Genomic DNA, 27,667 nt, shown 5'->3' on the forward strand with positions numbered 1-27,667 from the left:
CTATAGCTGACTGATACAAATACCAACACGGTTTCAAATATAAGTCTCAAATTAAAAGACACAAAAGAAACCCACCAAAGTGCAGCCTTGACTTGTGATTGAGCAGCTGACCATGCGGATCACTCTGCATCAGGCTTTATTTCTATAAGGATGATTCATGATTCTTCCAGGCAACATGGAGGAACCGACTAGGAGGGAACTTTTGTTTTTAATGCTTCATCATCTTGTCCTAGTGTAATGTTGTGATTTATAATAAGAAATATATATTTAGTCTTCATACCATTTCCTAGCACAGAGCTCCTAAAACTCTTGGTATTTCCTAAATGATAAGAGTGTTAAAAGTGAAAAGAGTGTCTTTCATTATTCATAAGAAGCTCCTTTCGACCACACTTGAGTTTATGTTAATAAGGTGACTTTTGGAAAGTCCCTAATAATGGGGGCTGGTGGTCAGAGGGTTGGAACTTTCAGCCTCTTTCCACTGCCTTTGACTCTCAGGAAGGGGAGACGGATTGAAGCTTGGGTTAATCACCAATGGCTAATGATTTAATCAATCATGGCTATGTGATGAAGCCTCCATAAGAATCCCTATAGTATGGGCTTCCAGGATGCTGGATGGATGGAGGTGTTGGGGGGATGGTGCCCCCAGAGAGGGCAGGGGAGCTCCGTGCCCCTTCATCCCCACCTCGCCCTGTGCACCTCTGCCGTCGGCTGTTCCTAAAGTGTATCCTTTATCATACGCCAGTAATCTAGTAAGTAAACTGCTTACTGAGTCCTGTGAGCCCCACTAGCAAATTCTCAAACCTGAGGAAGGAGTCATGCGAACCTCCAATTTATAGTGAGTCCGTCAGAAGCACAGGTGACAGCCTGGGACATCTTGGGGTGGGGGTGGGGCAGTCTTGTGGGACTGAGCCCTTAACCTGTGGGGTCTGTGCTAACTCTGGGTAGAGAGTGTCAGAGTTGGGTTAAATTGTAGGGCACCTAGCCAGTGTCTGCAGAGAATTGGAGAACTGTTTGGTGTGGAGCAAAAACCCCACACATTTGGAGGTCAGAGTATTGAGAAGCACAGAAGGAAGCAGAGTTTCCCTTTAGAGTGTGGAGAGAAGAAACAGAAGGTTTTTACTTTCATTTATTAAAAAAAAATTAAAGAGAAATCAGGTGTGCACATTTAGGTTCAAAGTGAAATGCTTGTGGTGATACCAGTGTCCACAGATGAACTAGGTGACAAGGACAGGCTGAGGTCACAGCTCGGGCCTCTGCAAACAGGTCACCTCTGAGCAGGGGGATGGACTCATTGGGTTTTTTTTTTTTTTTTTTTTTTTTTTCATTGGGTTTTAAAATGGAAAGTCCCACATCCCAGGACCTCCTCAGTCCTGGGGAAAGTGGGACAGTGGTCATCCTATGCCCCACCCTAGGCCTGGGGACGGGGCGGATATTTGACACCGATTGTAAGATGAATTCACTCATTTTGGAAACGTTTGAAAGAGTACGTGCTTCAGGACGATGGAAACATTGTGCCTACAGTAAACAAGATGAAAATAGGTGAAGACATTAGGATAGAAATTAAGATGCTGAACGTGGTTTATGAAACACACACTATTTCTTATCTTCCTTCTTCAAACCCACTAGCATGGCTTTAACAAATGTGGATTTTTAAGAGATATTAATCCATGAGGACAAAGAGAAAAGGAGAAGAAACAATGGAAATAAGATCTGGGAAGCAGGAAGGAAAATGGACGTGAGCATATTGATCTAACCACAATCACGGTATGAACGGGAGGAAGAGAGGAAGCTTGTGTGTGTGTGTGTGTGTGTGTGTGTGTGTGTGTGTGTGGAGAGAGAGAGAGAGAGAGAGAGAGAGAGACAGAGCCAGAGAGACAGAGAGAGAGAAGATTGTGTGGGGTTTGCAGCCACGACAGGAAACTGAATCATCATCTTCCATAATAGGACCTTGATAGCTAATCCCTAAATCTAAGTAATCAATAACAACATAAGGGTACTATTTATAGATTTGAACGTAAATATAAAAAAATCAGGCAGGAATCCATGTCTTGCGGAAGCAGGAATCTCATAGGGGACAAGTGTTGCTGTGTTTGGGAAGGAATCATTGTACAAAGACTTGATTCTTTTTTTTTTATAAATTTATTTATTTTATTTATTTATTTCTGGCAGTGTTGGGCCTTCACTGCTGCGCATGGGCTTTCTCTAGTTGTGGTGAGCTGGGGCTACTCTTCGTTGTGGTGTGCGGGCTTTTTATTGCGGTGGTTTCTCTTGCTGCGGAGCACGGGTTCGTGGCACTCAGGTTCAGCAGTTGTGGCTCGCGGGCTCTAGAGCGCAGGCTCAGTAGTTGTGGTGCACGGGCTTAGTTGCTCTGCGGCATGTGGGATCTTCCCGGACCAGGGCTCAAACCCATGTCCGCTGCATTGGCAGGCGGATTCTTACTGCGTCACAAGGGAAGTCTAAGCCTTGATTCTTTAATCTAGGTTCATATAAAACAGATAAAAGCAAAAGCATTGAATAGAGGACCACAAAGGAACACATAGAGATGGTACAAAAATATGGCGATCCATTGTGGATTTAACTTCCATTTTCTTGATTGCTAGTATGAAATAAAATTCATATTTTATGGCAAGACAAGAACAAATTAAACATAAAAAAATTTTCTCCACCCTTTGGCCTCCTCTCTCCCCACACTGTGCATTGTGTATCTGCATTAGGCATCGACCAGACCTCCCCATCAGCAGAAATATATGCTCAATCATGAAAAGCAACATTCTCCCAGAATCAACAAGACAACTCCTTAAAAGATAACATTCCTGGGCTTCCCTGGTGGTGAAGGGAATAAATAAATAAATTTATATTAAAAAAATAACATTCCTTCTTGATCTTGATCTTGTAAGGGGCCATGAGGATGCTTAGATCTGGATCGTGTCAACGGTCAATAATATGTCATTTAAGTTACCACAGAACATTGAGTAGAGTTCCCTGTGCTGTACAGTAGGTTCTCATTAGTTGTCTATTTTATACACAGTAATGTGTATATGTCCATCCCAAATGGGAAGGAAATCCAATAAAGAGGGGATATATATGTACACGTATAGCTGATTCACTTTGCTGTACAGCAGAAACTAACACAACATTGTAAAGCAATTATACTCCAATAAAAATTAATAACAAAAACAAAACTCAGATTGCCACATTACAGGACAAACAAACATATACAAGTTATGCTGTTTCCAACCTTAATTACTTCTTAAAAGTTTTATCATCAAATATATTCTGAAAAGAATGTGCAACATGTTTGTGGTATAATTTAGTAATAACAATATATATGTGCTTGAAATCATCATCAAGATTCATAAAAAAAAATAACACTTCATTTAACGTTCAGCCTTCTGTCTCACAAAACTTACCTGTGTCTTAACTTCTAAGGGGCAGACAGTTCTCAGCGCTTTCTGGATGCTGCTCCTGGGTTATAATCCTCAATTTGGCTCAAATAAACATTTCTATTTCTTTCTTAGATCAACTGATTAATTTTTCATCGACACTAGTGAGGTTGAACATTTCTTTATCTCTTTACTGGCCTTTGGGTTTCCCCGTCTAAGAACCGCCTCTTCACTATCTTTCCTCATTTTTCTGTTGAACGATTTTCTTTTTCTTATTGATTGGTGGGCATTCTCCATACATTCTGTATGCTAATCTTTCCTGGTTATAACTTATGCAATTATCTTTTCTCATCTTCACTCTGGCTGGCCTTCATTTTATGTTGTGTGTGCGTGCGTGTGTGTGTGTGTGTATGTGCAGGAGTGCAAAGAAGTTCATCATTTTGATGAACTGAATTTATCAATCCCCTTCCTGTAGCTTGAGTTTTAGTGCCTCGTTTAGGGGATGCTTCCTAACCCTATGGTAAAAATGATGTACTTCTACATTTTCTTCTAAAGATTTCAGAATTTTGCTACTCACTCTTAGATCTTTAATCTATGTACAATTGATTTTTGCATAGTGTATAGAAATAAATATGCCACAGCCTTCAATACAGCAGGGAAAAGTAAAAAGAATTAATGAACTTGAAGTATACCTGAAAAAATTATCCAGAACACAGTGCAGTGGGACAAAGTGACAGAAATATGAAGTAGACTGAGAAACATAGATAATGTACAGAGATCACAGACTGAGAAGGAATAATAGCCTGGTCGCTGTGTTCCAGAAGTGTAGTGAGCGTATCTGGCTGAGCAATACTTGGGATGTTTATTGACAAATTTCCAGAACTAATGTGAGAGATCAATCCTTGAAATCAGGAAACCCAATCAATTCCAAACAGAAGAGGTACGAGAAATTCACACTCAAAGTGGGAAAACTGGAGGGAGGGGGAGAGAGAGGGAGGGAGCAGGGGACAATGAGAAGAATGGCTGGTTCTCACTAGCACAAATCATGGTCTGAAGACAGCGGAAAATACCTTCAACATGCAGGAAGAAATGAACTATCTCTCAAGCAAAAATGCCATTTAAGAATGAAGATAAAATAAAGGCATCTTCAAACATTCAAAAAACTGCAAGGATTTGCCCCCATGGGCCTTCATTAGAGAGAATTCAAGCAGAAGAAAGTGCTTTTTAATGGAAGGCCAGATGCATAAGAAGCAATATTCACAGTGGTGAATATTTGGGCAAAATTGATTATGTAGAAAAACAACATTTCATGGGGTTGTAAATTTTGTATGAGTTTACATTATCCATTAATAATATAGATCAGAAAAGGAGTGATCATAGTTAAAATGGTTTAGGTTTTTGTGTTGCTTAAAATAAAGAGTAAAGCTTGCAATGAATCTCAGAATTCCTTATTAAAATTACTAGAGTAATGACTGAAGGAAGAAAAATAGGAATATAACTTCCAAATTAATAAAGGGAGAAAATGGAAAGAGGAAAAAGAACTTAATCCAAAAGAAATCAAGGAAGGATAGAAAAAGGCAGAATTGGTGGGACAATTTGAAAGCACCTAATGTGTTGACAGAAATGAATCCAAATAGAACTATAATTATGATAGATACAAATAAAATAAACTTGTAAACTCTACAGTTAAAAGATAAAGATTGTCATATTGGATTTTAAAAAAATCTAGCTACGTGCTATTAACAATAGATATACCTAAGACATAAGGGCATAAAAAAATGGAACGCCACTCACTAAAAGAAAGCTTATAGGTGTAGCGATACAAGACCAATTGATTTTAATGTAAAACATTTTACTGGAGATTAAAAGTGCCACTTATAATGATAAACAGCTCAATTAACTAGGAATATATAACAATTAAAATATTGTATGTACTTAATAATAGACCAACAAAACATATAAAACAACAATTGACAAAATTACAAAGAGATAAATTCACCAATGTTGGGAACTTTTAAGATACCTCTCTCAGCAATTGTTAGATTAAGCAGATGAAAATTTAGGAAAAGTAGAGAATAGTTAAATAATAAAATCACTAAACATTATATAAAGTTTCATATTATATATAACTGTATATATGACTGTAGACATATATATAACTGTATAGACAACTGTAGAATACAAATTCTTTTCAAGCACACTTGGGCATTTATGAAAATGGACCATGAACTGGATCATTCTCTGATCACAATGCCTTTAAGTTTGAATAAATAATCTCTAGATAATTAGAAAAGATCTAGGTTTGGAAATAAAAAATATACTTCCACATAATTCATGGGTCAAAGATTGAACCATAATGAAACTTATAAAATAATTGAATGAAGACAAAATACTAAATATCAAAACTTGAGGGATGCAGTTAAAATAGTATTTAGAGGGAAATTTATAGCCTCAAATGCTTATCTTATGTGGAGGGACAAACAGGATTGTCTAGCAAATGGCTCTGGACATTTGTGTGATCTACAACAGATGTTCCTGTGGGCAGGAGCTCTCCTTCCAGAAGCACAAATCCAACACCTCACTTGATCCCCAAGGCTAGCAGCTAGCATTCCAAGGCAATCCCCTGCATAGATAATGTTTACTCTGGGCTTCTTGCTGCCTAAGCCCCAAGAGTGCATTCTCTGCAGCCATACTGGTTTCTCATGTCTGACTACAGAAAGATGGAGAAGCGGGCAGGGATCATGCCTCCCATAAAATGTAATCCATGGCATGTCCAGCAGCCCAGCTCAGGGCTGATAGAGCCCCTGTGAGGTTACGAGAGTACCAGGCACCGTGAGTCTTTTCTTACCAGCCTTGGACTTGAGAGATTCCTCAAAAAATCCTGTTCTTTATCCCACACAGATGGAATTGTGGTATTTGCCTTCTCCCTCTTCACCATAACTCCACAAGAAGAAAGATGAAAACTGATGAGAACAAATTAAATGAGAGAATGTAAAGGAAAGGGAAATTGATCGGGATCACCACCCTCCAAAGGGCACTTAACGCTGTGCAGCAACCACCCTCCGCTCACCCAGACCGTCATTCTCTGACTGTCCTAGAACACGGTTCTGCACTTGCTTCTCTTCCTCAGATCTTCATCTCCTCCTCTTCACCTCTTCATCCCTCTCAGCTAATGACCTTCCTTCTTGTTAGGGGCTGAATTGTGTGTCACACCCCCCCCCCAAATTTGTGTGTTGAAATACTAACCCCTAGGACCTCAGAATGTGACTGCATTTGGAGACAGTGTCTTCAAAGAGGTGACTAAGGTTAAATGAGGTCATATGGATGGGCCCTCATCCAATATGAATGGTGTCCTTATGAGAAGAGGAGATTGGGACACAGACAGGCCGAGTGAAACCATCTATAGAAGCTTAGGAGAGAGGCCTTGGAAGGAATCAACCCTGCAGACACCTGGATCTCACACTTGCGGTCTCCAGCACAATGAATTTCTGTTCTTTGAGCCATCTGATCATGTGGTACCTTATTCTGGTGACCTGAGCAAGCTCACACACTCCTTCTTTCACCAGGAAAATAGAAGCAACAAGAGGAGATATGCCATAAGCTCCTGCCACCTCACCTGCCCACATCCCACACCTCTGCTTCTCTCCTGTGACTGTGGAAAACTTCCCGTGCTCCTGGTGGACCAGCTCCTCCCCCACTGCCTCTAGATCTTTCTCCTTACTGAGGTCCCTCCCCCACTCCACATCCTCATTCTGGCCATTCTACCATCTTTCTCTTGCTTCATCAATTTTTCCTTAGTCACATCAGCATACAAACATCATGCTATTTTCCCATCTTATAAAGTGGTTCTTGAGCCCGCTGTCTCTCCCTTCCCCGGCTACTGCCCACTCTCCCCTTCCCTTGCACAATAAAACTCATGGCATGAGGTGTGTCCACACCCACTATCTCTTAGCCAATCTCCCTCCTCCAATTTTCTCTCTGCCCAGGTTCCCTTCTCTTTTTTAAAACTTTGTGTTGAGAAATATAATGCACATACAAAGCACACAAAACACAAGTGTGTGCTTTATTAAGTGACTATGAAAGGAAACGTCTGTGTGATTACTACTTGGGTTGAGAACCCCTCTGTTGCCTGTAATCTAGAAGACTAGGCACGTTATCTCTTCCTCGTGATGGACCCTCTCCCTGCCTTGGGGTGTTATTATCCTGAAGTTTGTAGTAGTAATTGTCTCATTTTTCTTAACACACTTACCACCTAGTATGTACCCATAAGAAATAAAGTTTAGTCTTTCCTGGTTTTGAACTTTGTATAAAGAGATTATATGATACACATTCTTTATGTCTTCTTTCACTCATCACGATGTTTGGAAGACTCATCCTTGTAGGAGTAGCTCATTGATTTTCAGTGCTCTGCAGGAGCATTTCTCAAAGTGGGTCCCCAGAGCAGCTCCATCAGTGTCACCGGAAGCCTTGTTAGAAATGCAAATTCTTGGGTCCATCCCAGACCTATTGAATGAATCAGAAACTCTGGGGGTGGGGTAAACCCTCCCAGGAGATTCCGATGTACGGTAAAATTTGAGACTCACTACTAAACATTATTCCACTTTATTTTTCCAACCTACGGTTGATGAGCTTTTGCGTTATTTCCAGTTCTTTTGCTGTTATAAACATCACCGCTACGAACAGTCTTACACAGGGTTCCCACAGCACTTGTGCATGAGATTTGGGGGCAGGACTTTTGCTCCGTCCATTTTCACCTTTCCTGATACATGCCAAGATGTTTTCTGAAGGGATTAGTATCAACCTGGGTCTAAGCAGAAAACAAAAGACACACTCAATCCAGGTAAATGAGGAGAGTTTGATAACAGATGATTTATAACAGTGTCCTGAGAAAAAGCCATGTTTTCACTAAACTAAAAAGCCAGTGGAGCATGGATGTACTTGGGATTGGTTGCAGTGAACATGTTATTCTTAGTTGCACCCAAATAATCTGTGATATTTTATCCATCAACAATGAGAAGTATTTTCATACATACCATTAGAGAAATTAGGCTACAAAAATTTTTGTGAGAAAGTTAGTATTGGATACAAAAACAGACTACAGGCTCCTGGTGTTTCCTTTCTGGGTTTTCTGTGGTCATTAATCAGATCCTTGAAATGTTGGTGCCTTAGAAGACCTACTTTGTACATCAACCTAGTGCCTTAGAATGGGATTGAACTTTCTGTAAAGGAGTCTTCTAATTTTTTGTTACATTGTGTTCAGAATCTGTTGGAGATCTTTAATCAAAGTATTCATTAAATGGGTGTCAAGAATTTTGAGCTTTGAAACTTTAGCGAATTGTAATTATTAGAAACAATCCTTGCCAACAGGGAAACATTGAAATTCATCTCTACAAAAGCAAGGGAGGAGCTGAAGAAATTAAATGCTGAGCATTCCAATGTGTTCAAGTTCTGATTTTCACATTCCATAATTGTTTTTGGAATATGTCAACATGTGGGAAGAATCTTTTGGTGAGATTCCTAGTTTTAATTGGATAAATTTATATTCTGTACTGGAATGGGAGGAAATCAAGAAGGCCTACAATTTTGCAGTCTTTAAATTTGATGAAACACTGAAAAGAATAATAAACAAAATTTGAGGGAACATGTTTTGGCTTATGAAAATATTTGTCATAGAACGGTAGCCTATTCTGTCAAAATTGAGTCAAAATGACAACCTATGGAGCTATTTGAGCTGGAGTATTTATACATTCAATTAAAAAATAGAATTGAGGGACTTCCCTGGTGGCACAGTGGTTAAGAATCCGCCTGCCAATGCAGGGGACACGGGTTCGAGCCCTGGTCTGGGGAGATCCCACATGCCGCAGAGCAACTAAGCCTGTGCGCCACGGCTACTGAGCCTGAGCTCTAGAGCCCGCGAGCCACAACTGCTGAAGCCCGTGCGCCTAGAGCCGGTGCTCCACAACAAGAGAAGCCACCGCAATGAGAAGTCTGCGCACCGCTACGAAGAGTAGCCCCCGCTCGCCGCAACTAGAGAAAGCCCGCAAGCAGCAATGAAGACCCAACACAGCCAAAAATAAATAAATAAACAAGTAAACAAACAAATAAATTTATTTAAAAAAATAGAATTGAGAATATCTTCCATTTACTAAAGTTTTTCTGAGTTTACCTGGTACCTTAGTACCCATAGGAAGAGGACTTTCTCAATTAGAATCTAGTCTACAAAGAAGAGTTGGTGGAAAATATCAACAGATTTAAATTTATCATCACAGAATGCAACTTTGAGTAAGACTGCAAGCGATTTTATGACAAAACAAAGAATAATAAGACCATATTGAAAAAAAGAGCATTCTTCAGAAAAATATCTGTGACATGGCCATAGAACAATATAATAAACTAATTCATTGGGCCATAAACAATGTTTCAGAAAATGCATTAGTTTAATTATCTTATCAACTTGTTTAGCTCTCAAAAGCATCCCAGTTTGAACGATGACCATACGCATGAGAAGACTTTGACATGGTGGCCACCCTTCCTCCTCCCTGAAGCCTATTCTTGGCTTCTGAGTTCCACGCTTTCCTTCTTCCCTTCTGGCCACTCTTCAGCAGGTCCTCCTCATTTCCTAGACCTCTAAACCATGGACTGCACAGCTCTCAACCCTTTGCTACTTTTTGTTTACACTCTCTTCCTGGTCTTAACCACCATCTGTCTATAAATAACTTTCCAATGGACCTTTCCCCAGAACTCCAAGATCACATCAAGAGCCAGCTGGATATTCCACTTGAAAGTATGGAAAACGTCCCCCCAGCTCCACTCTCAGTGATGTCCTCCCTAGCAAAGCCCACTTCACATGCATGTGTAACAAACAATACAGAGATAACTGTGTACCCTTTACTCCATTCCCCGCAATGGTAACATCTTACAAACTCATGGTGCACCATCACAACCAAGATACTGACCTTGATAGAGTCAAGAAACAGAAGATCCTCCTGTTGCCCTTTTATAGCCACACCCACTTCCCTTCCACCTCAATGCCTCCTGACGTTTTCATTTCTCTGGGAGAAGTGTCTGCCGTGCAATCGCTGGGTTGTATGGCTGTTGCACTCTTAGTTTTGAAAAGGAATTGTCACACTGTTTTCCAGAGTGGCTGGGCAGGTTTGCATTCCTATCAGCAATATATCCAGGTTATCTGCATCCTTACTGACATTTGGTGCTGTTACTATTTTTTATTTTAGCCATTCCTATGTGTGTAATGGTATCTCTTTATGGTTTTAATTTTCATTTCCCTAATGGCTAATGATGGTAAACATTTTTTCATGTGTTTATATGCCATCTGTATAGCCTCTTGGGTGAAATGTCTCTTCATCACATATTTGGCCCATTTTCTAATTGGATTGTTTGTTGTTTTACTGTTGAGTTTTGAGAGTTCTTTATGTTTTGGATACCAGTCTTTTGTAGGCCATTTTCTCCCAATCTCTGGTTTGTATTTTCATACTCTTAACAGAGTTCTTCACAGAGCAAAAGTTTTAAATTGTAATGGAGTCCAATTTACCAATTTTCCCTTTTATGGATCATGCTTTTGGTGTCAAATCGAAGATTTCTTTGCCTAGCCCTACACTGCAAAGATTTTATCTATTTAAAGTTTTATAGTTTTATATTTTACATTTAAGTCTGTGATCCATTTTGAGATAATTTTTGCAGAAGATGTGAGACAGATTAAGTTTGTTTTTTTTTTTTAAAACCTATGAATGTTCAATTACTCCAACACCATTTGTTGAAAAAGCTATCTTTCCTCCATTGGGTTGCTTTTGCATCTTTGTCAAAAATCAATTGGACATATTTGTTTGGGTCTATTTCTGGGTTCTCTATTCTGTTCCATTGATCTATATGTCTATCCCTCCACCAATATAATACCGTCTTAATTACTGTAGCTATATTACAAGTCTTGAACAGGCAGACTGATATCTCTCACTTTATAATTCTTTTTCAAAATTGTTTTAGCTATTTCCTTTAGCTAGTTCCTTTGCCTTTCCGTGTATATTTTAGAATAATCTCCTGTATATCTACAAAAAATCTTGGCTCCCGCGCTGCTGCCTGGGGTCGAGCGAGAGCGATCCCAGGGCCCGTTCTCCTGCCCGCAGTTCGCCCAAGACTCGGGGCCGAAAGGAAGCGCTAGAGCCCAGAGTTCGCCCCGCGCCGCCTGGAGGAGGCATCTGCCCGTCCCGGCGACCGCCCCTCGCGCCCACCGCCCCGGAGCCGCTGAAGGACGTCCCCCTGGGCCTGGCCCCGCCCGGCCGCGGCCGCGCTCGCCTGGCCCTCCTCTCGGGCCATTACATTTACTACCATTACGGATGCGACGGCGTGGACGACCCGGGCTGGGGCCGCGGCTCCCGCACTCCTCAAACGCTGTGCTCGTGGCCAGAGGAACGGCCGGCGGCCGTACCCGAACTGGCTGTAGTGCAGGCGGCCCTGGAGGACATGGGCGACAAGCCCCCCGGGCTCTGGGGCTCTCGGGGATGGATCGGCTGTGTAGAGGCCAGCCTCTGCCTTGACCACTTCGGGAGGCCTCCAAGGGCGCCCATGTCACGTGCCCCGTGGAGCAGGGCTTCAGGGGGAACTGGAGAGGCTCTATTCCCAGTTGGCAGGGGCCGGGGGGCCTGTAATGGTTGGAGCGGGTGCAGATGCCCGGTCAAAGGCCTTGCTGGGGCCAGGCACGGAAGCCTACGTCCTGGTATTGGACCCTCACTGCTGGGGTGATCCGAAAAACCCCAGTGAACTACAGGCTGCTGGGTGGGTGGGCTGGCGAGAGGTAAGCTCAGCCTTTGACTCCAACTCCTTCTACAACCTGTGCTTGACCAGCTGTAACTTGGAAAAGCAGCTGCCCACCCTGGACTGAGGCTAAGGACCCAGAACTGAGCCGGCTCTAGCGCTGTACCCGTTGAGCTACCCCATCTCAAAGGCAGAGGCCGCCTGATGTCAGACCCCCAGGAAGTCCCAGCAGAGCCTGGGATCTTTGGTGTCAATAAAGTGGCAAGGCCCAGCACCACCACCCCCCACCACAAAAAATAAATCTTGCTTGGGCTTTGATAGACACTGAATTAAACCTGCATATCAATTTGGGGAGAATTGACATCTTTATTGTGTTGATTCTTCCAAACTATTTCACAGTGCAACTCTTTCTCTATTTAATCTTTTTTTTTTTTTTTTTTTTTTTTTTTTTTCAGTGAGAGAGAGATGGAATTCAGTTTTATTTTGTCCTCTCTGAAACTTCCATTTACACCACGGCCTCGTCTATCAAAGAGGAGGAGGAAGAGGAAAAACTCTGCCCGTCACCACACAACTCAAGTACTCAGGTACTTGTTCCTTAGAGGCAGCAGGCTATTTGTGTCTCCAGTTTTTTGGCTCCAAGAGATTACACTTTCAGTACCAGTGTAGTGAGGAACCACTGGCAAACTGCTGGAAATGTCTTCTGGATTAATCAGTGTGTCATTTCATAAAGTGCTTCTGGAGTCAAAATCTTGTCAAGCTGTCAAAAGTGTCCATACTTTTGCAACACAAAGGATAAAAGAATCCCAATGGGTATGTCACTGAGTCCTTCCCAGCTGGGTCTCGTTATTGGCACTGCCACTTTAGCCGCCGAGGCGCTGGCCCTCACCCCAGGCAAAGCCTCCTGGCCGCTCCTCAGGTAGTGGATTGTAATTTGGATCTTCATCTGGTGTATCAAAAATAGCCTTCAGAATAGATGGTGTTTTCAAAATTCTTATTCCACCAGGTTGATTGGGAAATACATCTTCCAAGAAAAAATATATGTGTCCAACTGCAATACCCAAGAGGTCCACAATGATTGAGCTCCCCAACAACAAGGAAAAGCCCATGAGCACCCAGGGTAGAAAGGGGGCCTGGAAATTGAGAAGGCCGAAGAAGTTCATGCGGACATATGGGTTCCTTCGGCTCCACACGTAGACAAGCATTATTGTAAAGGCCTGGCCCAAGAAGACTAAGCTCACAAACAAACCAAAAAGAGTCATTAAGAATCCACCAAAAAGGAACATAAATACAAAGTCTGCTGTCCGACCTCGGAAAGAGCCTTCTTCTAGCATTCGACAGTAACGATATAGAAAAATCATGTTAAATAAAAAATTGAATCCAACTGGCCCCAAAAATAAGAAATTGGTGATTAGCCTCCATATTTGAAAGTGTTTAAAGATTAATTCGGGATTGAAGTACAACTGAAAAGGTGTGATCAATTCCAACTGCTTTGAGACCAACCCCTCTGAGCTTCCCGGAGGCCCAAACCCGTTTCCCGAGGACCCGGTTATATCCAGCCCGGATAATGAGAAGCTGGCGCTGCAGCTGCTCACCACAGCGGCGGTGGTGAGGACGCAGGCGGTGGTGTAGGCGCGGCTGACCGGTGGGATCTGCAGGTACTCCAACCGGAGGCTCTGGTACGCCATCTTCCCCGCCGCCGCCGGCCCCCCCCTATTTAATCTTTTAAAATTTCTTTTATCAGTGTTTTGTTGTTTTCTGCATACGAATCCTGTACAAATTTTGTTAGATATACATCTATGTATTTTTGAGTGATTGTATATGGTATTGTATTTTAAACTTCGCTGACCTTGTGTCCACTGTTAGCATATACAAATAAAATTGATTTCTGTATATTCACCTGTATCTTGTGACCTTGCTGAATTCACTTATTGTTCTAGGAAGTTGTTATTGTTGTTTTTGGTAAATGCTTCGGGATTTTCTATGTAGACAATCAGGCCAACTGCAAGTAAAGACAGTTTTATTTCTTCCTTTCCAATCTGAATGTCTTTTATTTCCTTTTTTCCTTTCCTCATTGCTCTGGCTAGAACTCCCAGCACTATGTTCAATGAAAATAGTGAGAGGGAACATCCTGGCCTTGTTCCCATTCTTGGGGGAAAAGCACTCAGTCTTGACCATTAAGTATAAAGTTAGCTATTGGGTTTTTGTAGAAACTCCCTATCAAGTTGAGGAAGTTCCCCTCTGTGCTCATTTTTCTGTGATTTTTGATCATGAATGGCAGTTGAATTTTTTTTTAAGATATAATTCACATACTATAAAATTCCCTTGTAAAAAGTATACAATTTAGTGGGTTTTAGTATATTCACAATGTTGTGCAACCATCAACACTAACTCTGGAATATTTTCATCACTCCGAAAAGAAACCCCGTCCCCTTCAGCAGTCACTCTCCCTTTCTTCCTTCTCTCCAGAACCTGGAAACCAGGACCCTACTTTCTGTCTCTGTGGGTTTGCCTACTGAGGACATTTCATATAAATAAAATCATACAATATGTAGCCCTTGTGTCTCACTTCTTCCATTTAGCATAGTGCCTTCAAGGTTCATCCATGTGGTAGCACACACCAGTACAGTCAGCCCTCTGTGTTTGTGGGTTCTGCATTTGTGGATTCAAACAACCGTGGATCAAAAATATTTGAAAAAATTCCAGAAAGTTCCAAAAAACAAAACTTGAATTGTCTGTGCATGGCAACTAGTTAGATAGTGTTTACACTGTATTTATCACTATTTATATAACATTTACATTGTATTAAGTGTTATAAGAATCTAGAGATGATTTAAAGTATATAGGAGGATGTGTATATCTTATATGCAAATACTATGCCATTTTATATAAGGGACTTGAGCACCCACAGATTTTGGTATCCATGGGGGGTCCTGTAACCAATCCCCCGTGGCACTGAGGGACAAGAGTGTTTCACTCCTTTTTATGGCTGATTAATATTCCATTGTACTGTGATACCACATTTTGTTGATCCATTCATCAATTGATGAACATGCAGGTTGGTTCCTTTTTTCTCTATTATGAGTAATGCTTCTGTGAACATTCATGTACAAATGTTCATGTAGACACGTTTTTTCAATTATCTTGGGCATATGCCTAGGAGTGGAATTGCTGGGTTATATAGAAACTCTATGTTTAGCTCTTTGAGCAACTGTTAAACGGTTTTACAGTAGCTGCACCATTTTACATTCCCACCAGCAATGTATAAGAGTCCCAGTTTTTCTGCATCTTCACCAACATTTGTTATTGTCTGTCCTTTAGATTATAGCAATACTGCGGAATGTGAAGTGATATCTCATTATGGTTGTGATTAGCATTCTCCTAAAGGCTAATGATGTTTAGTATATTTTCATGTGCTTATGGGCCCTTTGTGTATCTTCTTTAGAGAAAGGTCTATTCAAATACTTTGCCCGTTTAAAAAACTTGGGTTATTTGTCTTTCTTATTATTGAGCTGTAAGAATTCTTTATATATTTTGGGTATTAGACCCTTATCAGATATATGATTTGCAAATATTTTCTCCCATTCTGTGGGTTATCTTTTCACTTTTTTGCCAGTGTCCTTTGAAACAAAAAGTTTTAAATTTTGGTGAAATTCAATTTATCTATTTTTTTCTTTTGTCACTTGTACTTTGGTGTCATATCAAAGAAATTGTTGTCCAATCTAAGCTCACAAAGAAAATCCCTAGGTTTTCCTCTAAGAGTTTTATAGTTTTGGCTCTTACATTTAGGTCTTTGATCTATATGAGTTAATTTTTGTATAGGGTGTGAGGTAGGAGGTCCAACTTCATTCTTTGCTATGGATATCCAGTCTCAGAAAAGACTATTCTTTGGTCATTAAATTGTTTTGGCACCCTCTTTCAAATAAATTGACTAAATGTTAGGATTTATTTCTAGTTCTTTCAATTCTATTCCATTCAATTATGTCAGATCATACATTCTTGATTACTATAGATTTGTAGATAAATATTGAAATTGAAGGCTCTGTTGTCAAGTGCATAGATGTTTATAATTGTTGTCTTGATGAATAGATCCTTTTATCATTACAAAATATCCTTCTTTTTCTCTAGTAACAATTTTTGTCTTGAAGTCTGTTCTGTCTGATATTAGTGTAGCCATTCCAGTGCTCTTTTTGTTAGTTTGAATGGTATATCATTTTTCATTCTTTTATTCAAATTACTTGTGTCTTTGAATCTAAAGTCTGCCTCTTGTGGATAGCATCAAATTGGGTCATTTTAAAAATCCATTTTGCCAATCTCGACCTTTCAAGTGGAATGTTTAATCCATTTACATTTAATGTATTATTGATAATGTAGGATTTACATCTGCCATTTTCTTATTTGTTTTCTATATGTCCTATTTTTTTTGTTCCTCTATTCCTCCATCACTCCCTTCTTTCATATAAAATAGATATTTGCTACTGTACTATTTTAATTCCCTTGTCATTTCTTTCACATATTTTTTGAATTATATTCTTAAGCGTTGCCCTGAGGATTACAATTAACATCCTAACTTATAAAAATCTAGTTTGGATTAATACCAACTTAATTCCAACCGTTTAGAAAACTTTACTTCTAAATAGCTCCATCTCTTCCTTAACCCCTTTGTGCTATTATTGTCAGGCAAATTACATTTTTAAAAATAAATTTATTTATCTATTTTATTTTATTTATTTTTGGCTGTATTGGGTCTCCATTGCTGCATGTGGGCTTTCTCTAGTTGCAGCGAGTGGGGGCTACTCTTCAGTGCAGTGCGCAGGCTTCTCATTACGGTGGCTTCTCTTGTTGTGGAGCACAGGCTCTAGGCACGTGAGCTTCAGTAGTTGTGGCATGAGGGCTCAGTAGTTGTGGTGCACGGGCTTAGTTGCTCTGTGGCATGTGGTATCTTCCCGGACCAGGGCTCAAACCCGTGTCCCCTGCATTGGCAGGTGGATTCTTTTTTTTTTTTTTTTTTAAATATTTATTTATTTATTTATCTTTGGCTGCATTGGGTCTTCATTGCTGTGTGTGGGCTTTCTCTAGTTGCAGAGAGCAGTGGCTTCTCTTGTTGTGGAGCACGGGCTCAGTAGTTGTGGCTCACGGGCTCCAGAACGCAGGCTCAGCAGTTGTGGTGCACGGATTAGTTGCTCCGCGGCATGTGGGATCCTCCGGGACCAGGGCCCGAACCCGTGTTCCCTGCATTGGCAGGCGGATTCTCAACCACTGCGCCACCAGGGAAGCCCGGCAGGTGGATTCTTAACCACTGCTCCACCAGGGAAGTCCCTACATTTTAAATATATTGTATGCTCATTAGTATAGATTTGTAATTGTTGCTTTACACAGTTGTCTTTTAAATAATACAGGAGAAAATAGAGTTACAAACAAAAATACACTTATACTGTCTTTTTATTTACCTATGTTGGTACCTTTACTGGGGCTCTTTATCTTTCACATGAATTCCAGTTACTGCCTAATGTCCTTTCATTTTAGTCTGAAGGACCTCTCTTTATTATTTTTTGTAGGGTCAGTCTGCTAGTGATGAATTCTCTCCAGTTTTATTTACCTGGAAATGTCTTAATTTTCCCTACACTTTTGTAAGAGAGTTTTGCTGGGTAAAGAATTCTTCATTGATAGTCTTTTTCTTTCAGCATTTTTTTTTTCTTTCAGCACTTTAAATCTATCTTCCCATTGCCTTCTGGCTCCCATGGTTTCTGACGAGAAACAAGCTGTTAATTTTATTTATGACACCTTATATAGATCACTTTCTTCTCTCTTGCTGCTTTTGAAATTTTCTCTTTGTCTTTGACTTTCAAGAGTGTGATAATGATGTGTCTAGGTGTTTGAGTGTATCCTACTTGGAGTTTGTTGAGCTTCTTGGATGTGCAGATTAATGTATGTCATCAAATTTGGGGAAATTTTTTGATTTCTCTGATACCATCCCCAGCAGGGGGTGGGGTGGGGAACCTCATTTTAGCTTGGCAAGGGTGGAAGTCTAGGCTCCCTACTTAGCCTTTGCTGGCATGAGTGGTGATGGGGCCACTGATTTTTCTGCAGCATTTGGCTGGAGTAGAGTGGTTATTGTCTAAGTATTCCATCTTCATAGGCTATCTCTTTCCTCATTCTTTGGCTTGAGAGGGCAGGCTTTTTGGAGGAGCTTTTTTTTTGTATGCCTCTTCCAGGTTGCCAGCTTCTTTGGCTGTAAATCTGAGCTATATGATACAAAAGAATACCCAAGGAACCCACCACTGTGTCATTCCTTGGATCCTGAGCAACCTAGCCAGTCTGCCTTTTTTTCTCCACCTTTTTGAGTCTTTTTTTTTTTAGTTGTTTTCAGTTGTGCTTTGCTGAAAGAATAGGGAAGCATGAAACTACTCCATCTTCCCAGAAATGGAAATTGATTATATTTCTTTTTAGAAGGTACTTTTTCATAGCCACCTTATCTTGTTACATTTCTGCTTCCCCCACCCCCATTGTCTGTTCTTTTCACAAATGTTATTCCTTCATTAGTCTCATTGAGCATCCTAAATATGTTTAAAGCCTTTTTTTTTTCAGACTGTTCTATTATTTTAATTTCATCTGGAGTTAATTCATATTATGATTATTGATTTTGGTGGCCATTATTCTTAGCATTAGATGTCTTCATGGGCTTCAGAGTTTTGATTTTTAGGCTCAATTTTGGGTAAAAGGGTATCTTTCACTTTCTTTCCCTCTTTGTGTACTCAACCCCCCTCCATCTTGGGGCCCCTTCTCCCCCTGGTCTAGCAGTTTGGGGTCACTCCAATGATGCCTGGTCTGCAGTACAGAAATGTGTTTTATATTGGTGGTTCACAATTCCTGGCCCTCTGGGGTCTACTTGTCAACCAGGGGGCATGAGATTAATGATATTGGATGTTCTCCCTTGTCCTAGGGCCACACCTTCACAGAAGGTGTTGCCCCATGAAATGGTTGAAGAGATTTTTCAGACTCCTCTTTGACATAGGGGTGAGCACTCTCTCCCCTCATTTCAAATAGGAATCCTGGCTCTGTTTCCAGCCTTGTGCCCTCATTATGCCTTGGGATCCAGAGTCCAGCAAGCCCATGGCTTTGTCCATACTTAGCAGTTTGTGTTTCTGGACCACAGTGGAGTTTATATTGCTTTTGAGCCCAGTCAGATCCTCTCAACACTTTATTGTATAGTTTATTGTTGTGTGTTTGAGGCAGAGAGAAGCACCTCACAGCCTGAATCATAGCATTGTCTGGATCTGAAGCCAAATACTCTGTTTTTCTTATTTTAATATTTATTTTCATCTTTATTTAGCTCTATTTTATGCAATGCCACTTTATATCCTATTTGAAATAGGTGAAATACAAATAAATTATATATTTCTTCAAGTTTATGTTTCATCATTTCTCAAATCAAGGCGCACCTTATATTAAATGCATCTGAGAATTTAAGATGTACGGTGTCAACCACACTTGGAAATGCAGCAGACACTTCACTCATATACACAGCATCCGGTAACCTGCGGAGGTGCAATCCAGGCACTGAGGGCAGAAAAACCGGTGGGGTGCCTCACAGGAGTGGATTTCTCTGTGTGTTTGGAAAAAGTGGGAGGGGTAGAGGGGTACAGGACAATTTCTGCATTTGAAATCACCGACCTCAGTCAAGATGAATGCAGCTCCTGCTCCCTTGTGAGGTGGGAGAACCCACAGAAGCAGTTTAAGGAAACATTGTCTCCTTTCTTTCCCCTCTTGCTTTATGTACTAGACATTTTCAGCTGGTCACAAAAGGTGCACTTTTTGTCACACTGGGGTACACACAGTTGTGGGCACAGCTAGACTATCTTTTCCAAGTACTGACACCCTCATGTTCCAATTCCCATTTTATAGAAGCAAAAACTGTAAAGGCATGAGTGCAGCCGACTCTGCCCAGGCCTGCCAGAGGGGTGCAAGTGGCTGCCAGTAGTTCTGCCTCCTTGAAGACGGTGTCCTCGAAAGACTGGCATGGTGGGCGTCTTTTCTCTCCATCCATGCTCCATCCTGGAATTGACCATTTAGAAGTAGCTCAGCAAGGTCAAGTGGGAAAGGTAACCAGATCCTGAGTCAAAAAGCTCATACACTTTGCCCCAGTAATTTCACTCCTGGGCAATTACCCTGGCAAAGCTGGCAGAGGAAGGGGCTGGGATTTATACACAAGTGAGGTTTATAAAACTTCCACATGTAAAATAAGATGGAGCTCTATCAAAAGGGGCATATTAAATAAACTGGGTACACGATTTCATTGGAACATAGGCAGTAATTGAAAACTATGCTTTTGAAATAGCTTTAACAGAAAATGCTCAAATTCAGTGTGCTATTAAGGTCGCAAAACATGTCATAAGGTACAATAATTAATATTTATTTATGGCCGTGCCACGCAGCTTATGGAATCTTAATTCCCCCACCAGGGATCCAACCCGTGCCTCCTGCAGTGAAAGCATGGAGTCCTAACCACTGGACAGACAGGGAATTCCCAATAATTAATATTTTGTAATAGAATATATCATAGAAAAGTGACTGGATGGAACTAGAGAAATATCACTATTTTTTCTCGCAGGTGGAGGGACTCTGAATATAAACTTTTTCAAAAAAGACTTCTCGGATATCAAAATTTTCTACAGTGAATATACACTACATTGAACTTGAAGTTACAGTATGTAAAGCAAACTTCGTTAAAAAAATTACAACCTATACAAAAAGAGCTTTACTATCAGTCTTAGAAAGAATTTAAAAGAAAGGAAAACACCTATCATAATAATAAAATCAGTCATCACTGATTGGCTGCTGAGGACAGGCACGGAGCAGTTGCCCGGGAGGCGGGGCTGGGCGCGCCATTTCCGGGGCGGGGCCTCGGCCGCGCGCGAGCTGGTGGTCTCCATGGCAACCAGCGGGGCCCGCGCGAGGCGAGCCTGGAGCCGCCACCGCCGCCGCGCAGGCCCCGCCCGCACCGCGGCCGCTCAACCACCCGCCCTCCGCCGCGACCCCGGCCCCGGTCCCAGCTCGGCTTGTGCTCTCGCCAGAGGCTGCCCGCGCCTGCCTCCTGCCGCCGCCGCCCCGGCCTGACCTGACCGGGAAGCAGTTCCGGCGGGCCGCCGCCGCCGCCGTGACTCATCTGCCTGCCCGCATTCCCCGATCGGGCCATCTTGGTCGCGGCCGGCGCGGCAGACGGAGTCGCGGAGGAAGCCGCGGAGACCCAGGTACGCGCCCGCCGCCCGCCCCAGGCCCCGGCGCCGCCGCGGGTGCATCGGTCCTTTGTTCTGCCCCAGGTGGGCGCCGGGCCCAGCGTAGGGAGGGGGCCTCGGCGGGGGCGCCCGCCTCGCCGCCCGCTCTTTGCCCCTCCCACGCCGCGTCCCTTACTTCTAACCCCCGTTTCCGCAGTCGAAACCTTTTTTAAACCATGTTTTCATCCTTCAGGGCCCAGAACAAGTCCACCCTCCTGTGCAGCCCGCCATGGCCTTGTGAGGGCGGCGATCAAGGAGCTGCATCCGGAGCTGGGGATCCCCAAGTGTCTGCACCCCCTGCCTGGTCTGGCTGTGCTCATCTCTCGGTCCATCTGCCCTGCCTTCTTGTTTGGGCTTCTCAGCCACGCTGGGTCTTGAATCCTACCCTCTCCTTGATTTCTCTCTGGGTCTACCCAAGTTTAGCATCACAGGTGCTCAGGTTCTGGGATACCCAAACCCCCTTCTCCCGCTTCATCAGTCTCAGCCTTTGGCCGACCTTTGGCCAACATGGTTCAACCCCAGACCGCAAAAGCTGAAACCCCAGCCTCTGCAGCTTCTACCAGTGCCCAAATGGATGACGTCATCGACACCCTGACCTCCCTGCGCCTCACTAACTCCGCGCTGAGGCGGGAGGCCTCGACCCTGCGGGCAGAGAAGGCCAACCTCACCAACATGCTGGAGAGCGTGATGGCGGAGCTGACCTTGTTACGCACCCGGGCTCGGATTCCCGGGGCGCTGCAGATCACCCCACCCATCTCGGCCATTACCTCCAATGGGACCCGGCCGATGACAACGCCTCCAACCTCTCTGCCCGAGCCCTTTTCCGGAGACCCTGGCCAGCTGGCGGGGTTCTTGATGCAGATGGACAGATTCATGATCTTCCAGGCCTCGCGCTTCCCCGGAGAGGCCGAGCGAGTGGCGTTCCTCGTGTCCCGGCTGACCGGGGAGGCGGAGAAGTGGGCGATCCCCCACATGCAACCCGACAGCCCCTTGCGAAACAACTATCAGGGATTCCTGGCCGAGTTGCGGAGAACCTACAAGTCTCCGCTGCGGCACGCCCGGCGCGCCCAGATCAGAAAGACTTCGGCCTCGAATCGAGCCGTGCGGGAACGGCAGTCGCTCTGCCGCCAGCTGGCCGCCACGGGCACGGTACCCTGCCCTGTGCACCCAGCCTCCAACGGGACCAGTCCAGCCCCGGCCCTGCCCACCAGAGCTCGGAACCTTTAGGAATCGGCCACCACCCTGGTCCGTCTGCCGCCACCCAGGTAGCAAACGCCCTTTGCTGCGTAGAAGAAATATCCGTACCACAGCATCGCCCTTGTTTGAAGACGTCCCTTCCTGCCTCTCTTGTTCCAGAAGGACATCTGTCATTGCTCCTGGGCGCCCTGTGACCCACCTTGCTTCCTGGTATTACGTGCTAGCTTGGGACCTCCACTGCATGTTTCCCTTTTCTCGCTTGCAATTCCAGCTCTTCTAGTGACCACAGCTCTGCTGCTCGGTCACGCTGACCCCGCAACACACTTTGGACCGTTTGGGCTGACCTTTCCCAGCCTGACCAGGTTCCCAGACGCTCCTCTTCCACGCTCTGCAGGCCCCACGGCAGCTTCCCACCTGGTTGCCCTGTTCTCAGTAGTGAGCTTGCCGATGACAGAAGGAAGCCCTTTTGGCCAGGCGGGTGGCTTGATGGGGGTACCTGGATAGGAGAGCCTGGCATCCTGCCCGTAGGTGATTGCCAGCGCTGCCAGGGCCCAGTGTAGCAGGCAGGGGCCTCGTCTCTGCTGTCAGCGGCCGAGGATCGCAGCTGGGAGTATGGTTTCAGCGTTTCCGGGGGGCCGGCTTCACTCTGCACATGGGTATGCAGTCATTGTGCCCCACTGCTGCCCCGGGAAAGGCTGATGATACGGCCTTAGCGGGGAGCGCCCGGAGGCTGCACCCCCATCAATGCCTGGCTGTAGCTGCCGGTGTTCTGATAGCGCCAGGATCGGGGGGAATCCGGAACTCGCCTGCTAGGAAGGTCGTTGTGACTTGGGATCGCTCGGCATTTCCATCAAGCCTCCACAGGCAGCACATACGTGTCCATCCCTGCCCGAGACCCCCGGCAGGCTGAGGGTGGGATCTAGAGGCTCACTTTGCTGCCCTGGACCCCCTGTGGGAATCAGCAGTCCCCCCTCCTCTTTGCCCCCTGGCACTTGGTGGTGCGCTTGTCTAGCTTGAGACCTGTTCCCTTCTCCTTGCAGGGGGACATGTGGCCTTCACCTCAGCCCCTTCACTCACACACACGGTCTCTAGGTCTCCAAAGCCTCTGTGTAGCGTGTCCTCCCCAGGCCTGGGCTGTCCATCAGATGTCCAGCCTTTGTCCCAGAAAACATGGACTCAGGGCTGGAGACCCAACTCCTCTGGGACGCATCACTGAACCCTTAAGGAGAGAGGGTGTCTGCCTCTGCAGCCCCGGCCAAGGCCTTGCTGGCATTTGCAAAGGGAAAGAGCTGTGGACTGCCTCGGTCCTAATGCGGTGACGGTGCAGAGCTGGTGCCCGTGTTCTGATTCTGAGGGACGAACCTGTGCCTCTTCGTGGTGGGTGGCCTTGTGCTTCCTCACGGGGGACGCCCAGAATCACTTTCTAAATGAGTCTTGGCCAAGCCCTTTGGACTGTGGTGCTCCCGCCATATTTCAATGCCAAATGGACCGCATTTCCATGACCACCCGGGCGGTGGGAGATGGGCTGTCTTACCCTGGGTTCATCTGCCCCTGTTCTGCTGGTCCTGGCCTGACTGCAGGAAGACAGCCTCTGTGCACCCCTGCAGGCCTACGTCTTGGGACCCCCAGAGGTTGGCTCCTAGGGCCCATCCCCTCTTCCTAAGAGTTTCGATGATGCAGGGGAAAGTGCGTTCCTGAAGCAACCGCCGCCTACAAGGTCAAGGGTGATCAGTGGTTGCTGGGGTTCGTGGACCACTGCTGCCCACTCATCATAAACTCTGTTAGCCCAGTTGCCCTGCTGAACCACTGCCTGAACACAGGCTTCAGGCCCCCCTGGATTCCAGCCAAGGCTGTTCAGGCGGGACCATGGTGCTCATTAAGCGGGAAGCGGGGGAGGGCGCACAGTGGGCCACTCTTCTGGGGGGGCGGGCCCTCCGGTGGAGGGGTGTGCAGATCACTTGCACTTCCTGCTCTATTCTCTTCTGCCTGCCTGCCAGGTGGAGGTGCCCACAGCTGAAGGGGTACAATGACACCCGGGGAAAAGGAGGCCTGCAGGGGTAACTGACACCTTGAAGGTTTCCACGTGGCCCAGCCCAGCCAGGGTAGGAGACCCAGCACGGGAGCAGGACAGGAACTGCTCGCCAACCCCTGGCTGTGCCCGAGTGGCGTTAGAAGTCCTACTGTGTCTGCATTCGTGCTGCATTTCAGCTGCTGCACATAAGCAGACCAGAGCCGCCAGGCAAGGCTGGCCATGGTGCCTGCCTGCTCCCGTGACCGGCCCTCTGCCTGTGGGTCGTCGTGCCCAGCCTGGGCTGCTGCTGCAGCTTCGTCGGGGTTGGTGATTTGGGTGGGTTTTGCCTGTCGGTGCTCACGGTTACGGGCTGGGGACTGGTGCTGTTGGACGTCTGCGACCTTCTTGATCGCTTCCTCAACCTTGGAAACCGGAGTAGATGCGAGGCTTGGGGTTGGACTTGGAAGAAGCCCCACATTGGGAGCCCCTGGTGGCTCTAGTGGAAGACACCCTAGTCCCCAGCTAGAGGGGATGAGACCCAAGCTCCACGCAGTCCAGAGCGAGAGCAAGTGCCTGGGAGGATCAAGCTGGAGCAGGCAGCGGGGGAGGGGAGCTGCTTTGTACATATTTGGGGTTTATAATTTCTCTAAATTTAAGAGAACAGGTGTTGATTTATTAAAGGGACAGGCAGTTAGTAGTGTTAAACAGTGCATGTGAGGGAAAGTTTTATGTTTTTCATGGTGTTGACATTATTTGGACTATATTGTGTCTGTCTTCTGGTCTCCGTGGTACCCCATCTGGTAGGAAGCTTCATTGCGTAACAGGGCATCGTTCGAGATCAGATTTAGAAGAAGGGGTGACCTCTGGCCTACTGTATAGTGTGACCTTGGGATTGACTTAATGTCCTGAAGCATTTCGGTGACTTCTAGGAAAAAGCCAAGACCCATCTCACTGGTCCCAGGTGAGTATATAATGAGGAAGTCATGACACGGAGCCCAAAAGTACCCCATGAAGATGCAGGTAAGACTTTCCTGATGCACGAGCTGCTGTTGTCAAGAGGGACAGAAGTACCTGATGGACCATGATCCTGGCGGTTCGGCCTTTAGGAGGAGGAACAAATGTGGGGAGAGCTGGGCAGGTACTTAGGTTACCTTAAGGGAGCAGCCCCATGACTGTGAACGAGCACACACACTACCAGCTACCAGGGGTGGAGTTTGGGCGGGAAGAGGGGAGAGTTCTTAGCAGCCGTCCCTACCATCTTGCAACCAGAGCTGTAAGCCTGAGATCCCCTCTGCTCGGAAAGCCTTAGGTCAGGGGCTTAGAGATGAAGACACGGATGGGGCTCTGGAGAAGGCAACACAGCACCGATAGTTGGGCTGGCAGCAAAAGCTTGCCTGTGCGGGAAGAGGGCTGGGGTTTAGGATAATTCCACCACCCACCACGTGTGGACAGAGCTGATGACTGGGGTGGTCTTGGGGTCCCAACGTCGGGTGTGGCCATTGGCAGAGCACGGACGCAGTAAAGTGGGTGGGGTAACACCGGCTCCTCACTGCAACATCGATAACTCCTTTGCATAATCAAGTAACAATGTCCTGGTTGTTTTCATTATCAAAGCCAACCTACACATCATAGAAATTTTGGAAAATAAAGTAGTAGAAAGAAGTACAATTTTAACATTTGGGTGTTTCTCCTAGTCTCTCCCCGCCCCCTGCCCCCCATGGTTTCTCTGCTTTTTGTTTTAACATAGTTGTGATACTACCTACTGTAATGATACCATATCGTGTATTTTCATTTACGTCACGGGGGTTTCCCCGTGTTATTTCTAATTTTATGTTGAAAGGCCGTGTACCCCTCCGTCAAGCAGTGCCAATGGTTGATCACCAATGCTTTTACTAATTTTTCACCATTAGAAATTGATGCATATCTTTGTGCATAAAGTTTTCCCCAATGTCAAGTTATTTCCTTAGGGTAGATTCTCAGAGGTGGGATTTATTGAATTTAAGAATATGAAAACTTGTGAGGCCATGATTACATACTGACAAATGGTCTCCAGAAATGTTTGTATCCATTTACACTGCCACCAGCAAAGATAAATGTGCTCATTTTACCATCTTGCCAGTACTGAGTATTCTCATCTGGGCAAATACTTGCTAATCTGATCATGAAAAAAATAGCATTGTATTTTAGTTTGCATTTTTTCGATTTCTAGCAAAGTAGAACATCTTTTCGTGTCAAGCAGTTGTATTTCTTTTGTGGATCGTCGGTGTGCTCTGCTCTTATCTACTGGGGGTCTGATAAATTTGTATGAGCTCGTTATATATTAAAGATATTAACCTGCTGTGTGTCATACTCGTTGCACATGTTTCCACCTTTTTACTTTTTTGTGTGTTTTACTGAAATTTTAACTTGATACGTAGCTGATCCATTCCTTCACTTGGCCCTGTGCCCACCAGACTCTTAACACAAGGCAGGCACATATATTTGTCCCCTTTGTTCACGGCTGTGCCACTGCACTGGTAGTAATGGCTGACGCATAGTAGGTACTCCACAAACGTTTGTGAGACTGGCGTGGATGGATGCGCTGGGCATGCGTGGTGCGTCACACAGACCACCCCGGCCCCCGAAGTGCTTGTGGACCAAGAACAGTTCACAGACCTTTTGGTCCCAGAATCCCTTTGCACCATTAAAAATCCTTTAGGACCCCAAAGAGCTTCTGCTAATGTAGATTTTGCTTATCAATATTTACCATGTTACAAATTAAAATGGAGAATGTTTCAAAATACTATTTTGAAAATAAACTCATTATCTGATGGCACGAATAGTATATTTTAAAGAAAACTATTTTCTAAAAAAATTCAGTGAGAAGAGTGGCATTCTTTCATCATTTTGCAAATTTCTTTAATGTCTGGCTTAATATCAACAGAAGACAGCTGGGACCTCAGACCTGCCCCTGTACTTCATCTTTTGCAAGATCACACATCACGTAGCCTCTGAAAAATTCCACCGTACACTCAGGAGACAGCAAGAGTGGAAAAGAC

The 27,667-nt window shown here is 44.5% G+C and overlaps 2 protein-coding genes and 1 pseudogene across 2 annotated transcripts; 2 read left to right on the forward strand and 1 right to left on the reverse strand.

Moving 5' to 3' along the window:
- The first annotated feature begins 11,858 nt into the window (after window positions 1-11,858).
- Window positions 11,859-12,276, forward strand: LOC103019175 (inactive Ufm1-specific protease 1-like; annotated as a pseudogene).
- A 328-nt stretch (window positions 12,277-12,604) lies between these two features.
- On the reverse strand, window positions 12,605-13,854 carry LOC103018437 (derlin-2-like). The gene is made up of 2 exons (XM_057556734.1): window positions 13,742-13,854; window positions 12,605-13,636 (listed from the first exon to the last, which is right to left on the reverse strand). The coding sequence occupies exons 1-2, from the start codon at window positions 13,832-13,834 to the stop codon at window positions 13,010-13,012; spliced, it is 720 nt and encodes a 239-aa protein (XP_057412717.1). The 5' UTR covers window positions 13,835-13,854; the 3' UTR covers window positions 12,605-13,009.
- A 7,196-nt stretch (window positions 13,855-21,050) lies between these two features.
- RTL6 (retrotransposon Gag like 6) lies at window positions 21,051-26,967 on the forward strand. The gene is made up of 2 exons (XM_057557181.1): window positions 21,051-21,397; window positions 21,615-26,967. The coding sequence occupies exon 2, from the start codon at window positions 21,929-21,931 to the stop codon at window positions 22,646-22,648; it is 720 nt and encodes a 239-aa protein (XP_057413164.1). The 5' UTR covers window positions 21,051-21,397; window positions 21,615-21,928; the 3' UTR covers window positions 22,649-26,967.
- The last annotated feature ends 700 nt before the right edge of the window (window positions 26,968-27,667 follow it).

This window comes from Balaenoptera acutorostrata, chromosome 11 (assembly GCF_949987535.1).
Source record: "Balaenoptera acutorostrata chromosome 11, mBalAcu1.1, whole genome shotgun sequence".
NCBI classification, from domain to species: Eukaryota; Metazoa; Chordata; class Mammalia; order Artiodactyla; family Balaenopteridae; genus Balaenoptera; species Balaenoptera acutorostrata.

Bases quoted from the DNA above. Each gene is read 5' to 3' on its own strand.
- LOC103018437 (XM_057556734.1), bottom strand. From the start codon at position 13,834: ATGGCGTACCAGAGCCTCCGGTTGGAGTACCTGCAGATCCCACCGGTC. The intron at 13,637-13,741 runs GTGAGCAGCTGC...TTGGTCTCAAAG, and splicing joins TCCTCACCACCGCCGCTGTG to CAGTTGGAATTGATCACACC.
- RTL6 (XM_057557181.1), top strand. From the start codon at position 21,929: ATGGTTCAACCCCAGACCGCAAAAGCTGAAACCCCAGCCTCTGCAGCT.